The following is a 21,556-nucleotide window of genomic DNA, read 5'->3' as shown; positions in this document are numbered from 1 at the left end:
TGAGTGCATGGGGCAATGAGCCCATGCTCGGTTACAATCCTTAGTAACCACCAAGGGACATCGTCCTTGTGACTGCCTGCCTGTGGCACCAACCCCCCGGGGTGGGGGGTGGGGTCCCTTGCCAGATTCTCACTCTGTGGCCACCTTAACCAGTCTGTCTAGGCAGGGGCTGGGCTGCTGGGTTTCTGCTTCCCCCACCCCGTTTGAGGAAAGAAACATCTCCTGGATCAGATTACATTGGGGGAGTGACCTCATTAAAATGTGTTAGTCTCCAGATTATCTGAAAATCTTTTTTTTTTTTTTTGTATTTTTCTGAAGCTGGAAACAGGGAGAGACAGTCAGACAGACTCCCGCATGCGCTCGACCAGGATCCACCCGGCACGCCCACCAGGGGTGACGCTCTGCCCACCAGGGGGTGATGCTCTGCCCCTCCGGGGCGTTGCTCTGCCGCGACCAGAGCCACTCTAGCGCCTGGGGCAGAGGCCAAGGAGCCATCCCCAGCGCCCAGGCCATCTTTGCTCCAATGGAGCCTTGGCTGCGGGAGGGGAAGAGAGAGACAAAGAGGAAGGAGGGGGCGGGGTGGAGAAGCATATGGGCGCTTCTCCTATGTGCCCTGGCCAGGAATCGAACCCAGGTCCCCCGCACACCAAGCCGACGCTCTACCGCTGAGCCAACTGGCCAGGGCTGAAAATCTCTTAATTGTGCATTTCAGTCCCACCCCACCCCTCCCCAGGCTTGGGTTAGAGTCCCAGGTCTAGTATTGTGGGTTCTAGACCCACCCTAGAGACACAATTGGAAGCAAGGTTCCAACTGCGAAGGTCCTCAAAGGTCAGGTTCGAGTCCTTGGGTCTTGGACTTCTTTGTCTGGAAGAGTGTTCAGTCTACAGTATTGTATGTGTATCGGTCTTGTTCTGTGTGTCTTTGTTTTGGATGGCACTGCAGCCGCACATTAATTGGCTTCAAAGTGGGAAGTCATTAGCCTGATCACTTCAGCCTAAGAACTAAAGTTTTACTAAGGATTGATAACTTATATTTTATTATCATTTTGGGTAAACAAATCATAGTGATATATGATCATTTTAGTCAAGTGTGTTTGATAAACTTCGCAGGGTTCAAATTTTAAAAGGAGTCTTTTTCTTAACCTGGAAATGGCTTTGGGTTATTGCTGGAATGCCTCAAAGATTTGTTCTCTCCTTACAAAAGAGACATTTTAAACTAACAGGATTAAAATCACACGGGAAGTTTTGTCAAATAAAGAAATAATTCTAGGTGTTATCTGAAAATGTTAAATATTGTATGTGACAGAAAAAAAGCAAATTTCTTTGTAAGTTGCATTATAATCAGATTTATAACTGAAGTTGTAGGGAATGTTATATCTGGCTGCAATTCTTTGGGATGTATTCTTCAAAATTGGTCAATATTTAGCAAAATGATTTTTTAACACTGCTTGGCCCCAATATCAGAGTCAGGTGAGAAATAGTCCCAAAATGGGTCCTTTAGCCAAAATTATGGTTCGGAAGAAAGACCCCCCCCGCCTCCCCCAGGGAAATTTAAAAAACCTTGTCTGAGTCGGAGCCAAATGATGATCTTCATTCTGTGCATCTGACTCCTTCCCTGATTCCTCTTCTGCTGAAGGAGGGGCTCCTGTGGATAATGCTGGGGCTCCCACCAGTAGCCCTCCTATGGCCACGGGGCAGCCCTGTACTCTTCTTGGCTGTATAGTCAGAAAGGAACAGCCTGGTCTGCCCAGGGTATTCAATTTGGCCCAAGGATACTTTGCCTCAGGCAGGGCAAATATTATATGTGTTGAGACAAATCCCACCAAGGTTAACCTAGGAGAATTGCTTCATTCTACTGAGATGTTCCTAAAAAGATGGGGAATCTCCTCACCAGTGCACTCTGGCAGCCTCCACCGAGGAGGAGCTGGGGCTAGTGAAGGAACAGGTAACCCCGGAGAGGGCCTTGCTCCAGGGCAGCAGTTTATTCCTCAGTTTATTCCTTCAGGAGTGACGGAAGGCAGGGCTCAGAGGACAAGGCTTTCAGAAGCCCAGCAGGTGGAGACACAGCAGGCAGTGGCCAGCGTGGACAGCTCCAGGGCCAGGCGCCCCTGCCTCAGCCTCTGCCCAGGGTTCCTACCATAGCTTTGGTGTCTCCAAGACCAGCCTGGGGCTGAGCCCAGGTGGCAGCAAGCCCCAAGCTCCATATGTAAGCCTGCAGCAGCCACTGGGATCTGCCTGCCCCATACCAGCCCTGCTCTCAGCAGAAACAAGTGGCATGCGTCTGATGACGGGACTTTATAAAGGGGCCCCAAACAGAGACCTCATCCACTTTCTTTGCGAAGGTGTCCAAGGCTTAGCACTCGACAGGAGACAGCAAACGGCTCTGCTCCCCCAGCACTTAACTGCAACCAGTCAGGACCCAGTAAGGTGCTCACACCGACCATGGGTAAGACCCCACAACACACACACATGATGTGCATATTGTACTCAGGAGGGACACTGGAGAGGAGCATGTCCTAATCCCCTTGAAAGATAGAGAAGGAACTTCCCACAAATCAGCTTACCAGATGTGGAGGCCAAGGGTCTTACGCTGATATGGATTTCGCTGCTGAAAATGAAGGGACATCGGGAGGCGGTCTCCAGAATGGAGCGGAGGGGCCGTGGCTGAGTCTCTCCTCAGGTAGGGAGGGAGTCGGGGCATAGCAGGGATGCAGGGGGAGGCGGGCAATAGACCAGTGTTCTTCAACCACCAGTCCGCGGACTGGAGCCTGTCTGCTAGAAATTCCATGCTGGTCCACGGAAGAGTTAACCACCCTGATATTGTGAAAATCATAGATCCAATGATCTTAATTGAATTTGCTTATGCTGAGAGGGATTGCCACTTATCAGCCTATATCATTGATGGAAATACTATTGAAGTTGTCTTAGCTATCTTTGGAAATTGTAGGCTCGTTTAAACAACCATTTGCACCATGCAGAGCATTTACAAATCATGCGCAATCGACAACAAGCATTCGGACAAGCTTACGTAGTATTCAATGCATCGTACATGTGGAGTTAAAATAATCCAGCACCAGCTTGTACCGTGTGGCACTGTTATGCGCTGTAAGATAAAACTTTATTAGTTGCAATGTTTCCGTTTCAGGTCGGCTAGATCACTGGTCACCAAGTGTGAAAAGGTTGAAAACCACTGGGACAGACTGACAGGAATGGAGAAGACAGGGGACAGAGAAGAGGGAAGTGGACAGAGGGCAGAGGAAATGCGAATGGGTCTGGTGATTATGAAGCGAGAAGCTACGGACCAGGGGAGATGGAAGAAGGTGTGGTGGGTGGCCCGCGGGTAACACAGGACGTGGAGGGTGGGCCTGAGGTGAAGGAGGAGAAAGCAGACACTTGGCAGGGGAAGCAGCAAATGGATAGTAGTTTGGTGATAAGGGAAGGTGATAATCAGAGGTAAAGGAAGAGAAAGAGAAAGTGCAGGAAGAGGTGAAGGACGGGCTGGAAGAGAAGGAAGAGAAGAAAAGCGACCTGGGGCTAAAACAGGAGGAGGCGTTCGTTGGTCAGAACATAAAAGAGGGGGAGACGATGACGTGTGTAAAAGAAGAAAAGTTATTTCCCGAGAAAAGAAATGACGGTCGATGCAAAGGGGAAAGAGAGCCTCAGACGGTTCCCCAGTGGGCTCCAGGCAGACACTGACCTTGCCAAGGTGTCAAGTCTGTGGTACGTAAGAGGCACGCTACAGCTGTCCGCACTGGATCGGATCCTACCGGTTGCCCTCTGTAGGTTGAGAGTCGCCCCTTAGGAACAAGCTCCAATCGAACCCCTATGAAATGTTATATGGAGACCCTTTCTTAAGACTATTACTGCAATCTTGAAAATGATCATATTGCAGAAGAATTAGATACCATAAAATGTATACAGCCTCTAGGCACCGCCTTATCTTTCCTGTATAAGTATGCCCAGTAATGTCTCCTCCAGATGTTCCTCCGCATTGTGTAAGCCCAGGAGATTGGGTCCTCCTCAAGGCTTGGTAACCCAAATGAAATGGACCCTATGAAATCCTTCTGGTTATCCGTGCCTAGCCAGGAGCCCTCACCCCCTTTACAATTTCCAAATAAGGGCGCACTCTCTTTTTAAAAGGAAGGAGGAGGGTCCCATCGTCCTAACACTGGATGGGCCTGGAAACCCAATACTGACTTTTCAGCCCCTGAGTGCACTTGTGAACCTGACTACTCTTAAATTACTTTTCAGAAGATGCAGAACAGCTGAGACTTCACTTGGCCAGGAAGAGAAGGTCATCTCGAAAGTATACTAAATTGCTTCTGCCCAAGAGTCCAAACAAGGGCTATGTAAACCTAAATTCTTATTATAATTGCTATTGTTTTGGTTTAAATAAGTGTTTTATTTCCCTGGTTGTAATATTTGCTTGTATCGCTCTAGAATTCTACTTTCTTATGCTGTTTTGCATTTTTCCTGATTTACTTTGTCTCCTTATCAGTGGGCAGTAGCTACAGCAGTTGTTTCCCTTCCCCAAGATTGAGGAATAAACCACAAAAAGGGGGATTTGTAATGTAGACCAGCACAAACAGGTCCTATTCTCTTTAACAAGACCCAGAACCAAAGTTCACACTACTCACAACTTTAAGTAAGTGGGTGGCGTGGTCTAACGGAAATACTACAGACTATGTTCTCAGACCAATTTATCATTAACTGATGCTGAGCAAGTAGTAAGCCTTTCTAGTCTTCCATTCTCCTGTATTTAATGGAAAGTATACAATATCAATTATAGCACCTTTGATCCTTATGATAGAGATGAAAATGATCAGAAATGACATAAATATGAGACTAAAACAAAAAGTATATAAAAGTCACAATTTGAATAATCTAAAAGGTAATTCTTGGCAAAGTAATCTTGAAAAGTAAATTTTTTTTGAATGGGTCTGCCAAATGAAAGACACCCCCCCACCACCACCACCACCAAACACACAGCATTTCCCGCACTGTTTCGTTGTATGATTCCTCAGGATCCTTGAGGGAAAGGACTATGTTATTGCTGTACCTTTATTTCCCGCCATAGTATTTTTCTCTATCTACAGTAGAGATGTCATGGCGCTCAGGTGTCTGGCTTGGGTTGGGTGCTGACATCCACTGACATAAGGAACCACTTGAACTACTTATGGCTATCTGCATTGAAATATCTAAGGGGAAGTGGGAGATCTAGGTCTAGAGCTCAGAGAATAAATACAGATTTGAGAGTTGTCAGAAAAGTCACCAATGAACCTTGCAGAAGAGTTTGTGGAATATTCTTGACTTTGAGAGTGTGACAGTATCTCTCCCCTTGGCTTTTTTTTTAGTAAACCTGTCTCACTTGTTTCTTTCTTATATCTTGAGCATTCCTTTGTGGATGTGTTCCTCTCTTTCACATACCCCATGGCTTTAGAGTGTCCTGAGGCTCAGTGCTTGGATTTATCTGTGGTGCTAGATCATCTAGACTGATGGCTTTAAAGATCATCTGTTGACTTCCAACATTTGATCATGGGTTCAGACTTCTCTCCAGTATTTTAGAATCATAGCTGATGGGTTTTTTTTATCTGCACTTGGTTTAGAGAAGGATCAAATTATATGAATGTTTAAAGATGAAATTTACTTGTTACTTTTTTTTTTGTTCTATCATAACACTATTTATTGAGGATTTTGCAAATCCTATTACATAATCATAGGTTGCTATGGTTTAGGCTGTATATGCAGTAAAACTATAGGTTTTAAATATGTGGAAAAATTCATACAGATTAAAGAGACATTCAGAAGAATCAATAACAAGATTCGTATGCATACCCAAGATCTTTTGAGATTTCAGTGAGTAAATTTCCTTTTAGGTTCATAAAAATAAAATAATACCAACATTTTTTTTTAGAATTTTATAAGATGGTTTTATACAGTATATATCCTTTTCTGTCTGGCTTATTTCACTCAGCGTAATTATTTTGAGTAATAATCTATTGTCTGCATGTACAGAAGTTGAACTCTTCATAGACATTGGGGTTGTTCCCAAATAGAGCTGCTAGGAGCAACTACGTAGTAGCCTAGTTTCTTTCTGAGATTTGGGGTTCAGGATAACAGAGCTTCACTTCACTGAGTGATAAATAGAGAAATCAGATCAACTCAAAAAAATCTTCCTGGAGAGTACACGTTTGGCACTAAGAGGCTATGTGGTTTGGCCAAGTCAGCAGCTGATGTGCTCCTGTTAGCCTGCTATGGCTTTCGCTTGCATCGTATGTCCCGACTAAGTGGATCATGTCAGGAGTTATAGACATATCAGAGGTGCAGCGCTGGACACTGTAACTGATTTCTGGGCTCCTTGAAGGACAGATTCGGCCTCCTAATAGGGAGGATATGATGTGACAGGATTATACCACTAATGTTCCCTGAGCGCTGACCCCATGGTCTGCTTGCTTCCTAGCCTTTGAAGCTCAGGCCCATTATACTTATAATTTCATGAAGTATTTTTTGTTCTCCAGCCCCTCAACCATGCATCTAGGCCAAATTCCTGTTTTCAAAGTTTTGCCTACACACATTATCTGTTTTCTTTCACATCATGTCAAGCTGCTGCAGTTGAATCTGCTTTCAGATTTGGCCTGCTTGATCTTCTCTGGGGAGGCATTAACACATGACTGACAAGTTAATAGAGGGCAAGAATTGATTGCAGAAGTTTAGGTATTGAATATGGACTGTATTTTGGCTTGTTTACAAGTATGCCCTAAGCTGTAAGAGTAAACGGAGAATATCGGTCAATTGTTTTCTATAGCTTCCTGGGTTTCTTTAAGCTGCTGAACTGGTGGTTTGCCTTCTGCAGATCTGCTCCTGGTGTCTGGAAAGCCTTCGGACTTTCACTTCTGCCGTCATGGCGCAGTTGCTGGGGAGAACTCGGAGGATGCTGGAGAATTGCTGGCCACGGACGTAAGGCTTGTTAGTCACTAATGGGAAACAAAAGAAAACATCCTAGACCTCTGTTCTTCTGAAGAGTCCTGGAGACGAAGAGTAGGAGGCTCTCCAAGGCTGCTTCTGTCCAAAGTGTACTTGTTTATTGTGAAAGTACACCTTGCTTGCATAGTAACTTCAGGACAAATAGAACAATAAGAAGATGTTTTAACCAAAGCACTGTTTTTTATTTTATATATGTCTTTATTTATAGTCTTTATCCCTTTTTCCCCCTAGGCAGGGTTGTTAGCTTTTATTTTTAAACAAAAGATCATAATCATACTGCCTATGTATTCAGTATATAGAGTTTGCTTTTTCAGTTAATGTTATAATATAAGCATTTTCAGTATTATTACAAACTCTTCATAGCCCTTTACACGAATACTTAATATTTTATCAGGCATTTGTCCTGTAGGTATTTTTTAGCCAGTCTCCTATTGTTAGACACAAGGTTTTTCATTTGTTTGTTTTTTGTTTTTGTGGTGAATATCTTTTTAGGTAAATGTTTTTTTCTGTATATCAGATTCACCTTATGCTAGATTCCTAAAAGGGAAAATACTAGGTAAGGCCTATAATATAATATAAAATATGGACTATACTTTTTTTTAGTCTGTTTATACATATTCTAAATTCACCACTGGAAAGATTGTACTAATTTCACCTCCCTAGCGTGGAAGATGGGAATTGATACACGTCTTACCATGTGCAGCGGCTTCTTAGGATACAGTTCTTTGATGACAAGGTTTTTCTTTTCTTAAACACTTCCTTTCACCAGCCTTTGAAATGTATCAGCTCTGGAATAAAGTTGGGAGAACATATGGAATCCCAGAAATAAGCAACCCATCAGATACAGAGCTATATTTTGCCATAACTATGAAAAGCAAAATAATTTACCTCACATAGCCAGGTAATGATGGACTTCTGGAAGGGAGTGAAGGAACGCAGGGCATCCACGCAAGTGCTGAAACTACCGGGAATTCAGGAAGCCACATCTGGTGCCTTCCGAATTCTATTTTAAAGGGATGAGTAGAGGTGGTGACCAAGCCAACAGGGCTCATTATGCATTGCTTTGAGCAGAGCTGTCACCCCTCGGGGCTATGGTGCTGTCTCATTCCCTTCTGTACCAGCAGCCCACAGAATGTAGGGAAGTGTGACACACAGCGGGGGTGGGGTGCTTACTGCAGCCATTAGGCAAATGAAGACATGGCCATCTGTTTCTCTTTTTACAGCAAGCCATGGACATCTTGGGCTTTCTTCCTGAGGAGAAGTATGGATCCTATAAACTCGCCGGAGCCATCATGCACTTTGGAAACATGAAATTTAAACAGAAACCCAGAGAAGAGCAAGTGGAAGCAGATGGCACAGAAAGTAAGAACCACTTTGAAGACGCGAAGTGCGCTCTCTCCGAATCGCTGACCCCAGGTCTAGTCTCCTTCGCTTGCAGTGAAGCTCCCCTCTTGGTTTTTGGAACGATGTTGAAATTAATCAGCAATCTGCCTCGATTGCTGTTCCTCAAAATTATTTTCTCAGCCACCAATCTAATGTAGACTCTCAGAATAAATAGCGTTCCTTAATTAATTATTGAGGACACCAGTAAATTTGCTCAACTTGAGCGACACAGGATTGACTAGGACATCGCCTGCCTTCACCACATAGAATATTGAGGAAAACAGAGAAAGAAACAGGCAAATTACCACAAAATATAGTAAGTGATATAATAGAGATATGAACAAAGATCTTTAGAATTCCAAGGGTGGAGTTTTTACTGGTCAGAGACCACACTGGCTTCATTTCCCCTTGTGTTATATTCACGTTAAAAAAAAAATCTTTTGTATAATCTTGCCTGCATACCAAAAAGATTTGAAGCATTTTCTCTTTGAATGATCTGTCTAGAATAATCATGAACATAGGAAATCACAATTTTGAAAAGAAGAAGGCATAGTTGTTATAATTATTTCTTTTAGTATTAAAATTCCTGGAAACTGAAACAAAAAGACAAAACTCATTCAAATCCTTCAACAGATACATTTTTAACAGATTTAATATTTTTTAATTGTGATAAAATATACATAACATAAAATGTGCTATTTGAACTATTTTTTAAGTTCAATGCCATTTTACAGGTCAGTGGCATGAAGAACCTTCACATTGTTGTGCAACCATCACCACTATCCATCTCCAGAAAATTTTCATCCTCCCAAATGGAACTCTGTACCTATTAAACCAGTGCTCCCCAACCTTTTTTGGGCCATGGACCAGTTTAATGTCAGAAAATATTTTCACGGACCGGCCTTTAGGGTGGGATGGATAAATGTATCACGTGACCAAGACAAGCGTCAAGAATGAGTCTTAGACGGATGTAACAGAGGGAATCTGGTCATTTAAAAAAAAATAAAACATCGTTTAGACTTAAATATAAATAAAACAGAAATAATGTAAGTTATTTATTCTTTCTCTGCGGACTGGTACCAAATGGCCCACAGACCGGTACCGGTCCGCGGCCTAGGGGTTGGGGACCACTGTATTAAACAATAACTCCCGGTTTCCCCTTCCCCTAACCTGTGGAAACCATTATTCTACTTCCTGTCTCCATGAATTTGACTATTTTAGCTACCTCGTGTAAGTGGAATCATACATTTGTCCTTTTTTGTCTAGCTGATTTTCCTTAACATGATGTCTATAAGGTTCATCTATGTTGTATGCGTCAGAATTTAATTTCTTTTTAAGTGTGAATAATATTCTATTATCTGCATATACCATTTTTTGTTTGTCTATTCATCCATTGATGGGCATTTGAGTTATTTCCACTTATCACTACTGTGAAGGAATCTCTTTCTATTTCAAACTTTCATCATACTTGATTTTTTAAATCTCTTCTGTGATTGTTTTACTTACTTACTTGATACTTTTGCTTGTGTTTTATTTACTCTCATGGATTATAAGCCCCCAATGTTGAGGATTTTTGTCTTGTTTAGCTTTCTTCTTACTATAGTATTGAGCACCAGGCTTGCACATAGCAAGTGCTCAGTAAATCTTGTTCAATAAATTAGTGAAATGTGTACACTCAGAAACCATATACCAGCCCTTCATAAAAGACTATTGAATGTCGTTATCATAACCTCTCTTTCAGATTTGCCCAGTTGTGGACAGACAAAACTGGGTCTTCTTTCTTTATATCTGGTTGTTTACAGATGACACTAAACTGGGATAAGATTGTAAAGTTGCAAAGAATTGCCTTTTGTTTTCCTTGACAGCCTTACCTGTTTTCAGATGAAGTCAGACTTCGTTCTCTCCATCTTCTTGACTTCAAAATGCGCTTACAAAAACCCAGCCACCATTCTCTAAGAGAGTAGTTTTCAAAGTTGGCTTCATATCAGAATTACCTGTGGGGCTGTTAAATGTCTGGTCTCCCCAGACCAAAGAAAGCTATCTCTGGGGGTGGGTGCAGGCATCAGAGTTTGCTTTCACAGCTTGCCAGGTGTGACCCCAATGTTCAGTGAAAAGTTGAGGGCCATTGTAGTGAGGACTCTGCTATCCAACATCTATATGCAGCAGAATCACTTGGAGAACGTGAATAAATAAGCCCAGAGCCTAGCCTCCTTCCACAGGCCAGTCCCTCATTTCTGCGTCTGCTCTCCAGGCTATTCTGGTCCACAGCAGTGTCTGAGAGCCCCTACTCTGCCCATGTACCCCTCTCAGCGAAGCCTAACTCACACCTGTGGGTTTATTCTCAAAGCCCTAAAGGAATGGGATTAATGGGTGGGAACTTCAGAAAGCCTCTTTCAGGACCACATCTGGTCACATGATGGAAATATGTTTATAGACATTGATTGCTATGCTTGTACTAGCATTCTCTTCATGTTAGATGGAAACGTATTCACAGATTTAAACTATTTTCATCTTGGTTGTAAAACTATAATTTTTTTTTTTTTTTTGTATTTTTCTAAAGCTGGAAACGGGGAGAGACAGTCAGACAGACTCCCACATGCGCCCGACCGGGATCCACCCAGCACGCCCACCAGGGGGCGACGCTTTGCCCACCAGGGGGCGATGCTCTGCCCCTCCGGGGCGTCGCTCTGTTGCGACCAGAGCCACTCTAGCGCCTGGGGCAGAGGCCAAGGAGCCATCCCCAGCACCCAGGCCATCTTTGCTCCAGAGCATTGGCTGCGGGAGGGGAAGAGAGAGACAGAGAGGAAGGAGGGTGGGGGTGGAGAAGCAAATGGGCGCTTCTCCTATGTGCCCTGGCCGGGAATCGAACCTGGGTCCCCCGCACGCCAGGCCGACGCTCTACCACTGAGCCAACCGGCCAGGGCCAAACTATAAATTTTTAATGCAAATGAAGTAATTTATTTTTTGGGACATAATGACCACTGTTTTATTCTGTAAAAAAAAAAAAAAAAAAAAAAAAAGGCTGGGGAACACTGTGTAATGTAATGCACACCTGTGGAGTAAATCCAGGCATGCTGATCCTCTGTCTGATGATACTTGATTGCTTCTGGAGTGGCTGAGAAATAATTCTGTAATGTTGGATGCTATTTCTGGATTTTTTTTTCTTTGTTAATGGATAAAAATAGACTCAAAGGGCTGTTCTTAACACTAGAAAAAGGATGTGTAAATTTGAGACTATTATCACCTGTAATGTCCACCTCTGAATGCTTCAAGCTTAAAAAACCAGACTCCTGTTTTTTCTTGTTCCTGGACACATATTGTGGAATTGCTTGTTTTCTACATTGTTGATTACTATTCATCTCCACTCAGATTCACCAGGCATGTTGCATTTCTCCCTTTTTGAAAAATATTTTCATGTTGGGTTAGACAGTCTCTTCCAGTTTAAAGTCTATGGCTTTAGCCCACTGTATTCTCAACTTGAAATAATCAGTCCTTTGTTTCCAAACATGGCACTCTGGCAAGAGTATCGCAGTGTAGCGCGGCACGTTGGCTCAAGTTTTGATTTTTCCATTTATTTTTCCAAAACAAGATTTGCAATTTTGAAAGGTTTCATAGCAACTGAGAACCTAGGCCATTATCACTGACATGGGGTAGGTGTGTAGCTCCCAGAAATGTATGTATATGTATTGATTTTAGTTAACAAGCAAATCAAACATTTCAAGCTTTTTAAACCTTTGTGAAAAATTTAAAGGCCCCTGAAAAGGAGGTGGATATTGTTAAGAATGACATACAGCCCTCTGATTGCGTGTGTGCGTGCGTGTGTGTGTGTGTGTGTGTGTGTGTGAGGTGGATATTGTTAAGAATGGCATACAGCCCTCTGATTGCATGTGTGTGTGTGTGTGTGTGTGTGTGTGTGTGTGAGGTGGATATTGTTAAGAATGGCATACAGCCCTCTGATTGTGTGTGTGTGTGTGTGAGGTGGATATTGTTAAGAATGGCATACAGCCCTCTGATTGTGTGTGTGTGTGTGTGTGTGTGTGTGTGTGTGTGTGTGAGGTAGATATTGTTAAGAATGGCATACAGCCCTCTGATTGCGTGTGTGTGTGTGTGTGTGTGTGTGTGTGTGTGGTTTATATTCCCTCTGTGGTTGTTGCTCAGCAGATTTTATACTTCTTAGTGACGTAAGGAAAAGACTGTGTTTCCTTCTATTGTAAGACATTATTTTATAGAGTGACTACCTCTCATGTATTAGTATATCTCAGGGTTAATTTTAAATGGAAGATATAGCAGAAAGATTTCAGATGAGTGAAATATTCCTTTTGTTTGATAACTGAAGAAATCTACAATTTGAAGTATGCTTATAATGTTTTGCCTGTGGTGTTCTTTTGTGCTGAGGTTAATTTTGTTTATCACCTACTGTGATACATGCTTGTTTACTTTTCCTTCTGATAACACTCTTCACTTCTTTCCTTAAGATGGAAATTGTTTATAGAAGTGCAATTGTGTGGGTTGCAAGTATTCTTGTTGGGCAGCAGAGGGCACTATGGCACAAATAGAGACTTCACAGGCAAAAGAAAAGTTTTGAGGTGTCCTGGCTTTTGTTGATTGGTGGTGGACTTGACTTATCAAATTACAAGTCCCTGTTTCATTGAAAGAATCTACAAGTATATACATAGAAGGGAAAAATAGGTAAATAATAAAGATAAACTATTTTATGTCCTACAGGTAAATATTTCTCTTTAGAAAGGGCCAATACTAGAAATAGATTATTTTAAAAGTTAAGTTATAATTCACATACAACAAAATTCACCCTTTAAAAATATACAGTTTAGTGAAATTTAGTGTACTCATATGTTGTATAACCGTGACCACTATCTAATTTTAGAACCTTCCATTGCTCCATGCAGAAACCATGTACCCCTTCTCTCCCCAGCCTCTGGCAACGACAAATCTCTTTGTCTCCACGGATTGCCTAGTCTGGACAGGTCATATAAATGGAATCACGTAATGTGTGGCCTTTTTGTGTCTGTCTTCTTTCATGTAGTATGATGTTTTCAAGTTTTATCCATGTTGTAGCATTATTTCTTTCTATGGCTGAAAAATATTGTATTTATATACAGCATTTTATTTATCCTTTCATGAGTTGATGTGCATTTGGGTTTTTCTGCTTTTTGAAAATTTATGAATTATACTGCTAGGAACATTTGTGTATAATTTTCTTTTTGTGTGACTATATGTTTTCATTTCTATTGGGTATATAACTTAGAAGTAGACTTTCTGGATCTAGAGTAACTCTGTTTAACTTTTGACTAGCTTCCAAACTATCTTCCACAGAAGTTGTCCTATGTCACATTCTAACCATCAGTGTATGAGGGTTCTAATTTCTCCACATCTTCACCAACCCTATGATTCTGTCATTTTTGTTATAGTCATTCTAGATGGCGTGAAGTACCATTTCATGTGGTTTTGATTTGTAGTTCCAAGAAGTAATCTTTTAAATATATAGGATTCAGATACTTATTTTAAACTATACCCCGGAGGGGCAGAGTATCGCCCCCTGGTGGGCGTGCCGGGTGGATCCTGGTCAGGCGCATGCGGGAGTCTGTCTGACCGTCTCTCCCCGTTTCCAGCTTCAGAAAAATGCAAAAAAAAAACACCAAACAAACAAACTATAATCAATCTTGCTACTACATCAATTTAAAATACCATTCTTCTGGCCCTGGCCAGTTAGCTCAGTGGTAGAATGTCGGTCCAGTGTGTGGAAGTCCTGGGTTCAATTCCTAGTCAGGGCACACAGGAGAAGGAACCATCTGCTTCTTCACCCTTTCCCAACCCCTGCTCTTTCTCTCTCTTTCTCTCTCTCTTTCTCTCTCTCATCCCCTCCTGCAGCCATGGCTCAAATGAGCAAGTTGGCCCCAGACATTGAGGATGGCTCCATGGCCTTGCCTCAGCTGCTAAAATAGCTTGGTTGATGGAGCAGCGGCCCCAGATGGGCAGAGCATCAGCCCCAGATGGGGTTTTGCCAGGCGGATCCCATTCGGGATGCATATAGGAGTCTGTCTCTTTGCTTCCCTGCCCCTCACTTGATAAAATAAAAAGAAAAAGAAAATACCATCCTTCCATCCTCTGGATAGTCTATTTGCCTATAACAGAATAAATTTTAACAGTATTTTTCCTTCCCCTCTTCCTCTCTCATTCCCTCCTTCCCTCCTTCTCTCCTCTTTTTTCCTTCCTTTCTTCTGACCAGGTGCTGACAAAGCTGCTTTCCTCTTGGGCATGAGCTCCTCTGAGTTGGTGAAGGGCTTGAGCCACCCTAGAATCAAAGTTGGTAACGAATATGTCACTAGAGGGCAAAATGTAGAGCAGGTAAGGTGGCATTTTAAAAATATTATGAATCTATGATTCTGTAATAATTGTAGATACATTGTACTTGTATATTTTTCGATTTCTGATTATGTCTGCAATAAGAGCTTCTATAGAAAAGAAAAAAAAAAGGGATAAGAAAGAAAAAGAAAAGAGCTACCATGATGAATATGCCAAATGTTTTCACTTGTGATGCACACCAGTGTAAGCACTCTTGTGTTAAGACTCTCTGTAGCCTGAAATATACCATTTTGACAGTTTTCCCTTGGGCAACAAATCTCTTTGCAGAGGTAGGGAAGCCCTTTACATGTTGTGATCAAATCTTTGTTGTCCAGCTAAGAAGCTTTCAAAGCTATTGGTTACTGACATGAATAAAATTTGCAAATTGGCATCCCTCTTCTAATTGGAATATTGAGTTTTGAGAGTAACGGACACGTGGTGACATAGTTGAGAAAAGATTTCAGAACACATGCTTAAGTTAACGTTTGAAGAGAGGGGATTAAAAACAGAAATGAAAGATGAAAGGTGATGTAGGTCTTACTCAGCATCCAAGAGAATGTTTTAATGATAAAATAACAAGTGCTGTGATGCTTTGCCAGAATACAGTAGATATTCCTAGAGCTGCTGGGTAATGCGTCCATCTTAGTATGCCAGTACTCAAAATCATCATTTACATCTGCATCGTGTATGAGTCAGTGTGAAATAGGCATGCTGCAGTAACACACACATGATCAAGTCTTCAGTGACAGTAAAATAAACATTAATTTCTTAATCTCACCAAGACCAATATAGATTGGACAATCTTCTTCCTCTCTGTAGCTAAGCCATCTGGAATGGCTTCCAATGTTACTGCATAAGGGAGAAGATGATTTGTGGAGAAAATATACCCTCTTTTGCTGATTGGGACTAGAAGTGATATCACTTTCACTAATATCCTAGGGGTAAGAATTAGTCAAATTATCCTCTTAGCTACAGGGGTCTGAGAAATGTAGTCTTTCTAGACATAGGAAATGGCATGATCACATACATGTATTAAACATTCAGAGGTATTGTTTCCTTTGATTCTTAAAATACTCAGAGATAAGTAAGGAAGGCAGGAATACTACTTATGCTTTTCCGGTTGAGGAAACTAAAGGTTACAGAACATAAGTTACATTCTAAAGGACACACAGCTAGTACTCAGATGACACTTAGATTGTTTTATACATCTGAAATCTAAAAACGAGAGATAACTGTGCATATTTGTGATAGAAGACAGTTATTTTGACTGCAGTAAACTATTTACTTTGATATATGAAGCCATCTTGTGTGACTGTGTTACTTAAAATATTTCAACAACTAATCAAAATCAATTTCCTAGTTTGGCTTACTCTAGAAATCAGTAATTCTACTTCTACCATGATACTAACTATATTGAAACAATTTGCTTACATTTTTGTCCTCCATGGTAACCTGAGCTTCTTGGGGCCACTGAGTGTGTATAATGAAGGTCTGAAATCAAACCTCTGCCTCTGTGACAGTATGTTCTCAGGGACTGAGTTAACACACCAACCCTTGCTATAATAGAACCGGTGAAGCAAGCTTATATATTATCATTCAACATTAACAGAAAAGGAAAAAACCCCACCTCATCCTCCAACCTCCCCCTCTTCTCCCCTTTCTTTCCCTCTCCCCCTTCCCTTTCCCTCTTCCTCTCTATCTTCCTCCCTCTCCTGGAGACAGAATAAGAAAGCACACTGTAAGGCTTTTTTATTTTTTTTCCTTAGGAATTTTACTGACTTTATAGAGACAATTGCCATGGCTAAGAATAGAGATGTATGTATATACTCTCTTGATGACAATTGCAGAAGATGGCAAAAATTTTTGCAGTGTTAACACTCTACAAAATTTAATTCTAGCTCTAATTTAATTCTAGCTCTAATGCTAACTAACTCTGGGGCTTTGGTTAAATATCTTCATCTCTTCATGCACCCTAGTGAAGAGATTGAATTCCTCCATGTGTTTAAATGAAGGGGTGATTGACATCTAAATGGGATAGTTCTTTATATATGAACGTCCTGCACATTGTAGGAGGTTTTCCATTCCTGCTTCCCGGTGTTGAATACCAGTAGCACGCTCAGTCATAATGATATCCAGCAGATGTCCTTTCTGTTTCCAAAGGCATTCTTTCTGCAGGAGGAAGTACCATCCTGAGTTGAGAGCCACTATACGTGATTATGTACCATATACAATGTAATACTACTTAGCCATAAGAGGAAAGACTGCTATTTGCAACAACATGGATGGACCTTGAGAATATTATGTTAACCAAAAGAAATCAGACAGATAACGTTAAGAACCATATGATTTCACTCATACGTGGGATATAAAACTGAAACTCATAGACACAACAGTATGGTGGCTACCAGAGGAAAGGGCAGGGGGGGATAGTCAAGGGTAAAGGGGTCACATATATGGTGATAGATAGAGGATAATGTGACTTAGAGTAGTGAGCACACAATGTAATATACTGATCATGTATCATAGAAATGTACACTTGAAAACTATAATCTTTTAATCAATGTCACCCCAATAAATTTAATGAAAAAAACACGAGTGTTTTAGGTCTAGTGTTTTATGATCCAATGAGAGTTCTAACTATGCCTATTAGAAAAAAATTGTTTTGACCCTGGCTGATTGGCTCAGTGGTTGAGCGACAGCCCAGCATGTGGATGTCCAGGGTTCAGTTCTTGGTCAGGGCACACAAGAGAAGCAACCATCTGCTTCTACACCCTTACCCCCCTCTCTCTTTCTCTCCCGCAACCATGGTTCGAGATCGGTTTGAACAAGTTGGCCCCGGACACTGAAGATGGCTCTGTGGTCTTACCTCAGGAGCTAAAATAGCTCGGCATGCCCGGTCAGGGGTTTGCAGGGTGGATCCCGATCAGGGTGTCTCTCTGCCTCCTTGCCTCTCACTTAATAATAATAAGATATAAATTGCTTTAATTTAAAAAAGTAATAAAAAGAATAAAAATCAGTAGCCACTGAATACTTACTACGGGTACTGTGCTGAATATGGCTATCTCATTCAATTGAATGGCAAGCCAGCAGAGTTGATATTACTTATATCTCCATTTTATAGTCAAAAACACTGAACCTTAGATTAGTTCCACAAGGTAACACAGCTAGTAAATACTGGAGTGAGGACGAGGAAGTGGTAAAAGTGGAAAGGGGGAACTAACAGTATCCAAGAAGTGCCAAATGTTGTGCTATATATATTTACATCATCTGTTACATTGAGTCTCTCCCAACAACCCTGCCATATGCACATTTTAGTATTGTTATCCTACAGATGAAAAAGGGAGGGCTCACAGTGGCTGAAAATATGGCTGACCCCATGATTGTTGTTTTTGTTCTTGCCATCATGCATGCTCGCCCCCCACCCCAGTAATCAAAGTCTTCTGTGAGGTTATTTTAAAAAGAGCTAAAAAAAAATGACTCCATTTAGTCCCTGAAAAGTAGAAGTATAGGTTTCTCTGACTAATTTCTTCCAATGGACAGAAAATGATGAATCAGTGCGCTGTATATTGGTTTATTGGTTTCATTAATTCATCCAGCAAGCATTCTGCTATCTATTTCTTTCTCTGCCCACATCTTTGGGCTTTCTTTCCCTGTATTTCCTCTCTTACTTCTTCTGGCCAGATTTTCTCCCACCCCCACTTCTTGAGTATTTAGGGAATTAAAAGCAGGTGAACGAGTTCGTCATGTTCTTTTTAAAGTTTCAGAATGACTGCTGTGGACAGAGAGTGATTTCCTCAGTGCTCCGGAGACTGAAAATCATTCCGGGTGCTTTGTTTGTGCGGCTGTGCTCTTGACGCCTATGCTAATAAAAAACTGTGGTGCCATTCGGCGTATGGATCACTGTGGGAATGACTCAAGATAACTTATCAGAGACTGGGTGACTCAGAACTAAATCATCACCAGACACCAACAGGCTGCTGCTGCGTGCTCTCTCCTGGGCAGCTGAAGGATGGGTGCGATGGGCCTCTTATAAATGTGAAATGGCTGCAGCACATTCTGCTTCCAGGCTTGGAGCATGTCCAGCTGCAATGCACTCCTACCTGGAGTCTCTCAGAAACCTGCTACTACATCACTGCCTTTGCATCATGGGAGTAGGATCTGCCTTTCACAGCATCATCCAGGCACTGAGGCTGGAGTTCTCCCCAGCAAGTTACCCGAGAGCCTTTGCCACACACCTCCAGGGAGGAGACTGCAGCCTGAGTTTTAAGACTGGAGAATCTGAGTCAGAATGATGCATTAAATTGCCGTTCTCCCTACAGGGACTTCAGAGCAGCCCTGGGAACTAATATAATAAGGTGGAAGCTGAGGCTAGAAAGAAACTTCAAGAGCATTATTCAGATGATTATACTGCATGCAGCCAGGGGAGGTCAGGTCTCTTGCCAAAAGGTGACACAATTCATTAGCAGCTACAACAGCAGCAGTAGGACAAGGGCCGGGGATTCCAGAGTCCTTACTGATTCTACCAATACTTTTCGACCTTCATGGTACATAGCAATGAGCAGGGGATTGTGTTAGAGTGCAAACTCTGATTCATAGGCTGGAACTGGAGCTGGCGTCTTGAACGAGCTCTCAGGAAGTGCTGATGCTGCAGGTTTTAGGACCACACTTGGAATAGCAAGGCTTTAGAACAGTGGTCCCCAACCTTTTTTGGGCTACGGGCCGGTTTAATGTCAGAAAATATTTTCACAGACCGGTCTTTAGAGTGGGACGGATAAAATGTATCACGTGACCAAGACAAGCGTCAAGAATGAGTCTTAGACAGATGTAACAGAGGGAATCTGGTCATTTTTTAAAACAAAACATCGTTCAGACTTAAATATAAATAAAACAGAAATAATGTAAGTTATTTATTCTTTCTCTCCGGACCGGTACCAAATGGCCCACGGACTGGTACCGGTCCATGGCCCGGGGGTTGGGGACCACTGCTTTAGAACACATGCCACCTCACCCCAAGAGTTCAATCCTTCAATAATAGGAGCATGATTTCTCTCACAGGACTGTTGGGTAAGGAGGCACCAAGGTTACCACCTCCTTTAACCTCCCTTTCTTCCCTCTGCTCTCCCTTCTCCCCTCTCCCTGCCTTCCCTTTCTTGCTTCTTTTTTCCTTTTCTCTCATTGTATTTCCCTCATGTATCATCTCAGCAGCATGCTAGAGCCACAGAGAGTCAATAAATATCTTTATTTTACTAGAAGGCAGTTCCTGATAGAGAATGCCCGGTATTAAGAGGAACACTGCTGTTGGATGAAGGAGTTCATTCCATGTGATTTCCAGGTGACCTGTGCTGTTGTTGCCCTGTCCAAGTTAATATATGAGAGGATGTTTAAGTGGCTGGTGGAATGTATCAACAGGGCCCTGGATGCCAAGCTATCGAGACAGTTCTTCATTGGCATTCTTGACATAACTGGTTTTGAAGTCCTTGATGTAAGTATATTTGATAAGAATGAGGTCAATGTATATTTACAAGGAAATTAAAAAATGTGAATTGAACATCAGAAAATGCCATCAAAACATGATGAAATTTGTCCTTTGCAAACATTAAGAGCTACTTTGGTTGGAAAAGAGCCATATATCGCCTGACCTGTGGTGGCGCAGTGGATAAACCGTCGACCTGGAATGCTGAGGTCACCAGTTCAAAACCCTGGGCTTGCCTGGTCAAGGCACATATGGGAGTTGATGCTTCCTGCTCCTCCTTTCTCTCTCTCCCTCTCTCTCTCTCTCTCTCTCTCCTGTCTAAAATGAATAAATAAAGTCTTTAAAAGAAAAAAAAAAGGAAAAGAGCCATATTAACATTACTAAATAATAATGATTACAATTAATAGTATTGAGATTAAACCTTAAATAAAGGTAAATAAAGATAAAGCGTTATTTGATGATTTTGAATTGTAATATTATGTTATTTTATTGTCATGATCTTTAGTTTGTGAGTGTATCTGAAGGAGGTAGAAATTTAATTGAGCATTGTTACTTACTGGATTTATTTGCCATCTAATGATAGTGCTATGGTTTCTCTTTACATTTTTCCAAGGGGACTTCAATTTTTCAGGTATATTTAATAATTTAAAAAAGTATATATAGCCTGACTAGGCAGTGGCGCAGTGAATAAGCATCAGACTGGGATGCGGAGGACCCAGGTTCGAGACCCCGAGGTCGCCAGCTTGAGTGCGGGCTCGTCTGGTTTGAGCAAGGCTCACCAGCTTGGACCCAAGGTCGCTGGCTTGAGCAAGGAGTCACTTGATCTGCTGTAGCCCCCGGTCAAGGCACATATGAGAAAGCAATCAATGAACAACTAAGGTGCTACAATGCAGAATTGATGCTTTTCATCTCTCTTCCTTTCTGTCTGTCTGTCCCTGTCTGTCCCTCTCTCTGTCTCTGTCACACACAAAAAATAGTATATATATATATATATATATATATATATATATATATATATATATATATGGTGTACAATTTGATGATTTGGTACACACATACACTGTGAAATAATCACCACAGTCAAGTTAATTAACATATCTATCACCTCAAGTAGTTGCCATTTTCTCAATTTTATTTTTATCTCTTCTTTTTACCTTATTACATCTTTAAGTATAACAGTCTTGAGCAACTTTGCATTAATTTTACCAATGAAAAGTTACAACAGTTCTTCAATCAACACATGTTTGTTCTGGAACAAGAGGAATATAAGAAAGAAGGCATTGACTGGATGTCCATTGACTTCGGTCTGGATTTGCAAGCCTGCCTAGATATCGTTGAGAAGGTAATGCATATT

The 21,556-nt window shown here is 41.7% G+C and overlaps 1 protein-coding gene across 1 annotated transcript in view; it reads left to right on the top strand.

Moving 5' to 3' along the window:
- The window catches only part of MYH15 (myosin heavy chain 15), a 171,190-nt gene that overhangs the window by 43,149 nt on the left and 106,485 nt on the right, over positions 1–21,556 (top strand). Inside the window, exons 10-14 of the mRNA XM_066346779.1 lie at positions 6,853–6,956; positions 8,207–8,345; positions 14,614–14,732; positions 20,062–20,211; positions 21,374–21,544. Of these exons, the coding sequence (XP_066202876.1) occupies positions 6,853–6,956; positions 8,207–8,345; positions 14,614–14,732; positions 20,062–20,211; positions 21,374–21,544 (683 nt within the window). The remainder of the gene's footprint in view (positions 1–6,852; positions 6,957–8,206; positions 8,346–14,613; positions 14,733–20,061; positions 20,212–21,373; positions 21,545–21,556) is intronic.

Source organism: Saccopteryx leptura, chromosome 8 (assembly GCF_036850995.1).
Source record: "Saccopteryx leptura isolate mSacLep1 chromosome 8, mSacLep1_pri_phased_curated, whole genome shotgun sequence".
NCBI classification, from domain to species: Eukaryota; Metazoa; Chordata; class Mammalia; order Chiroptera; family Emballonuridae; genus Saccopteryx; species Saccopteryx leptura.
This window is presented reverse-complemented; position numbering and strand designations above follow the sequence as displayed.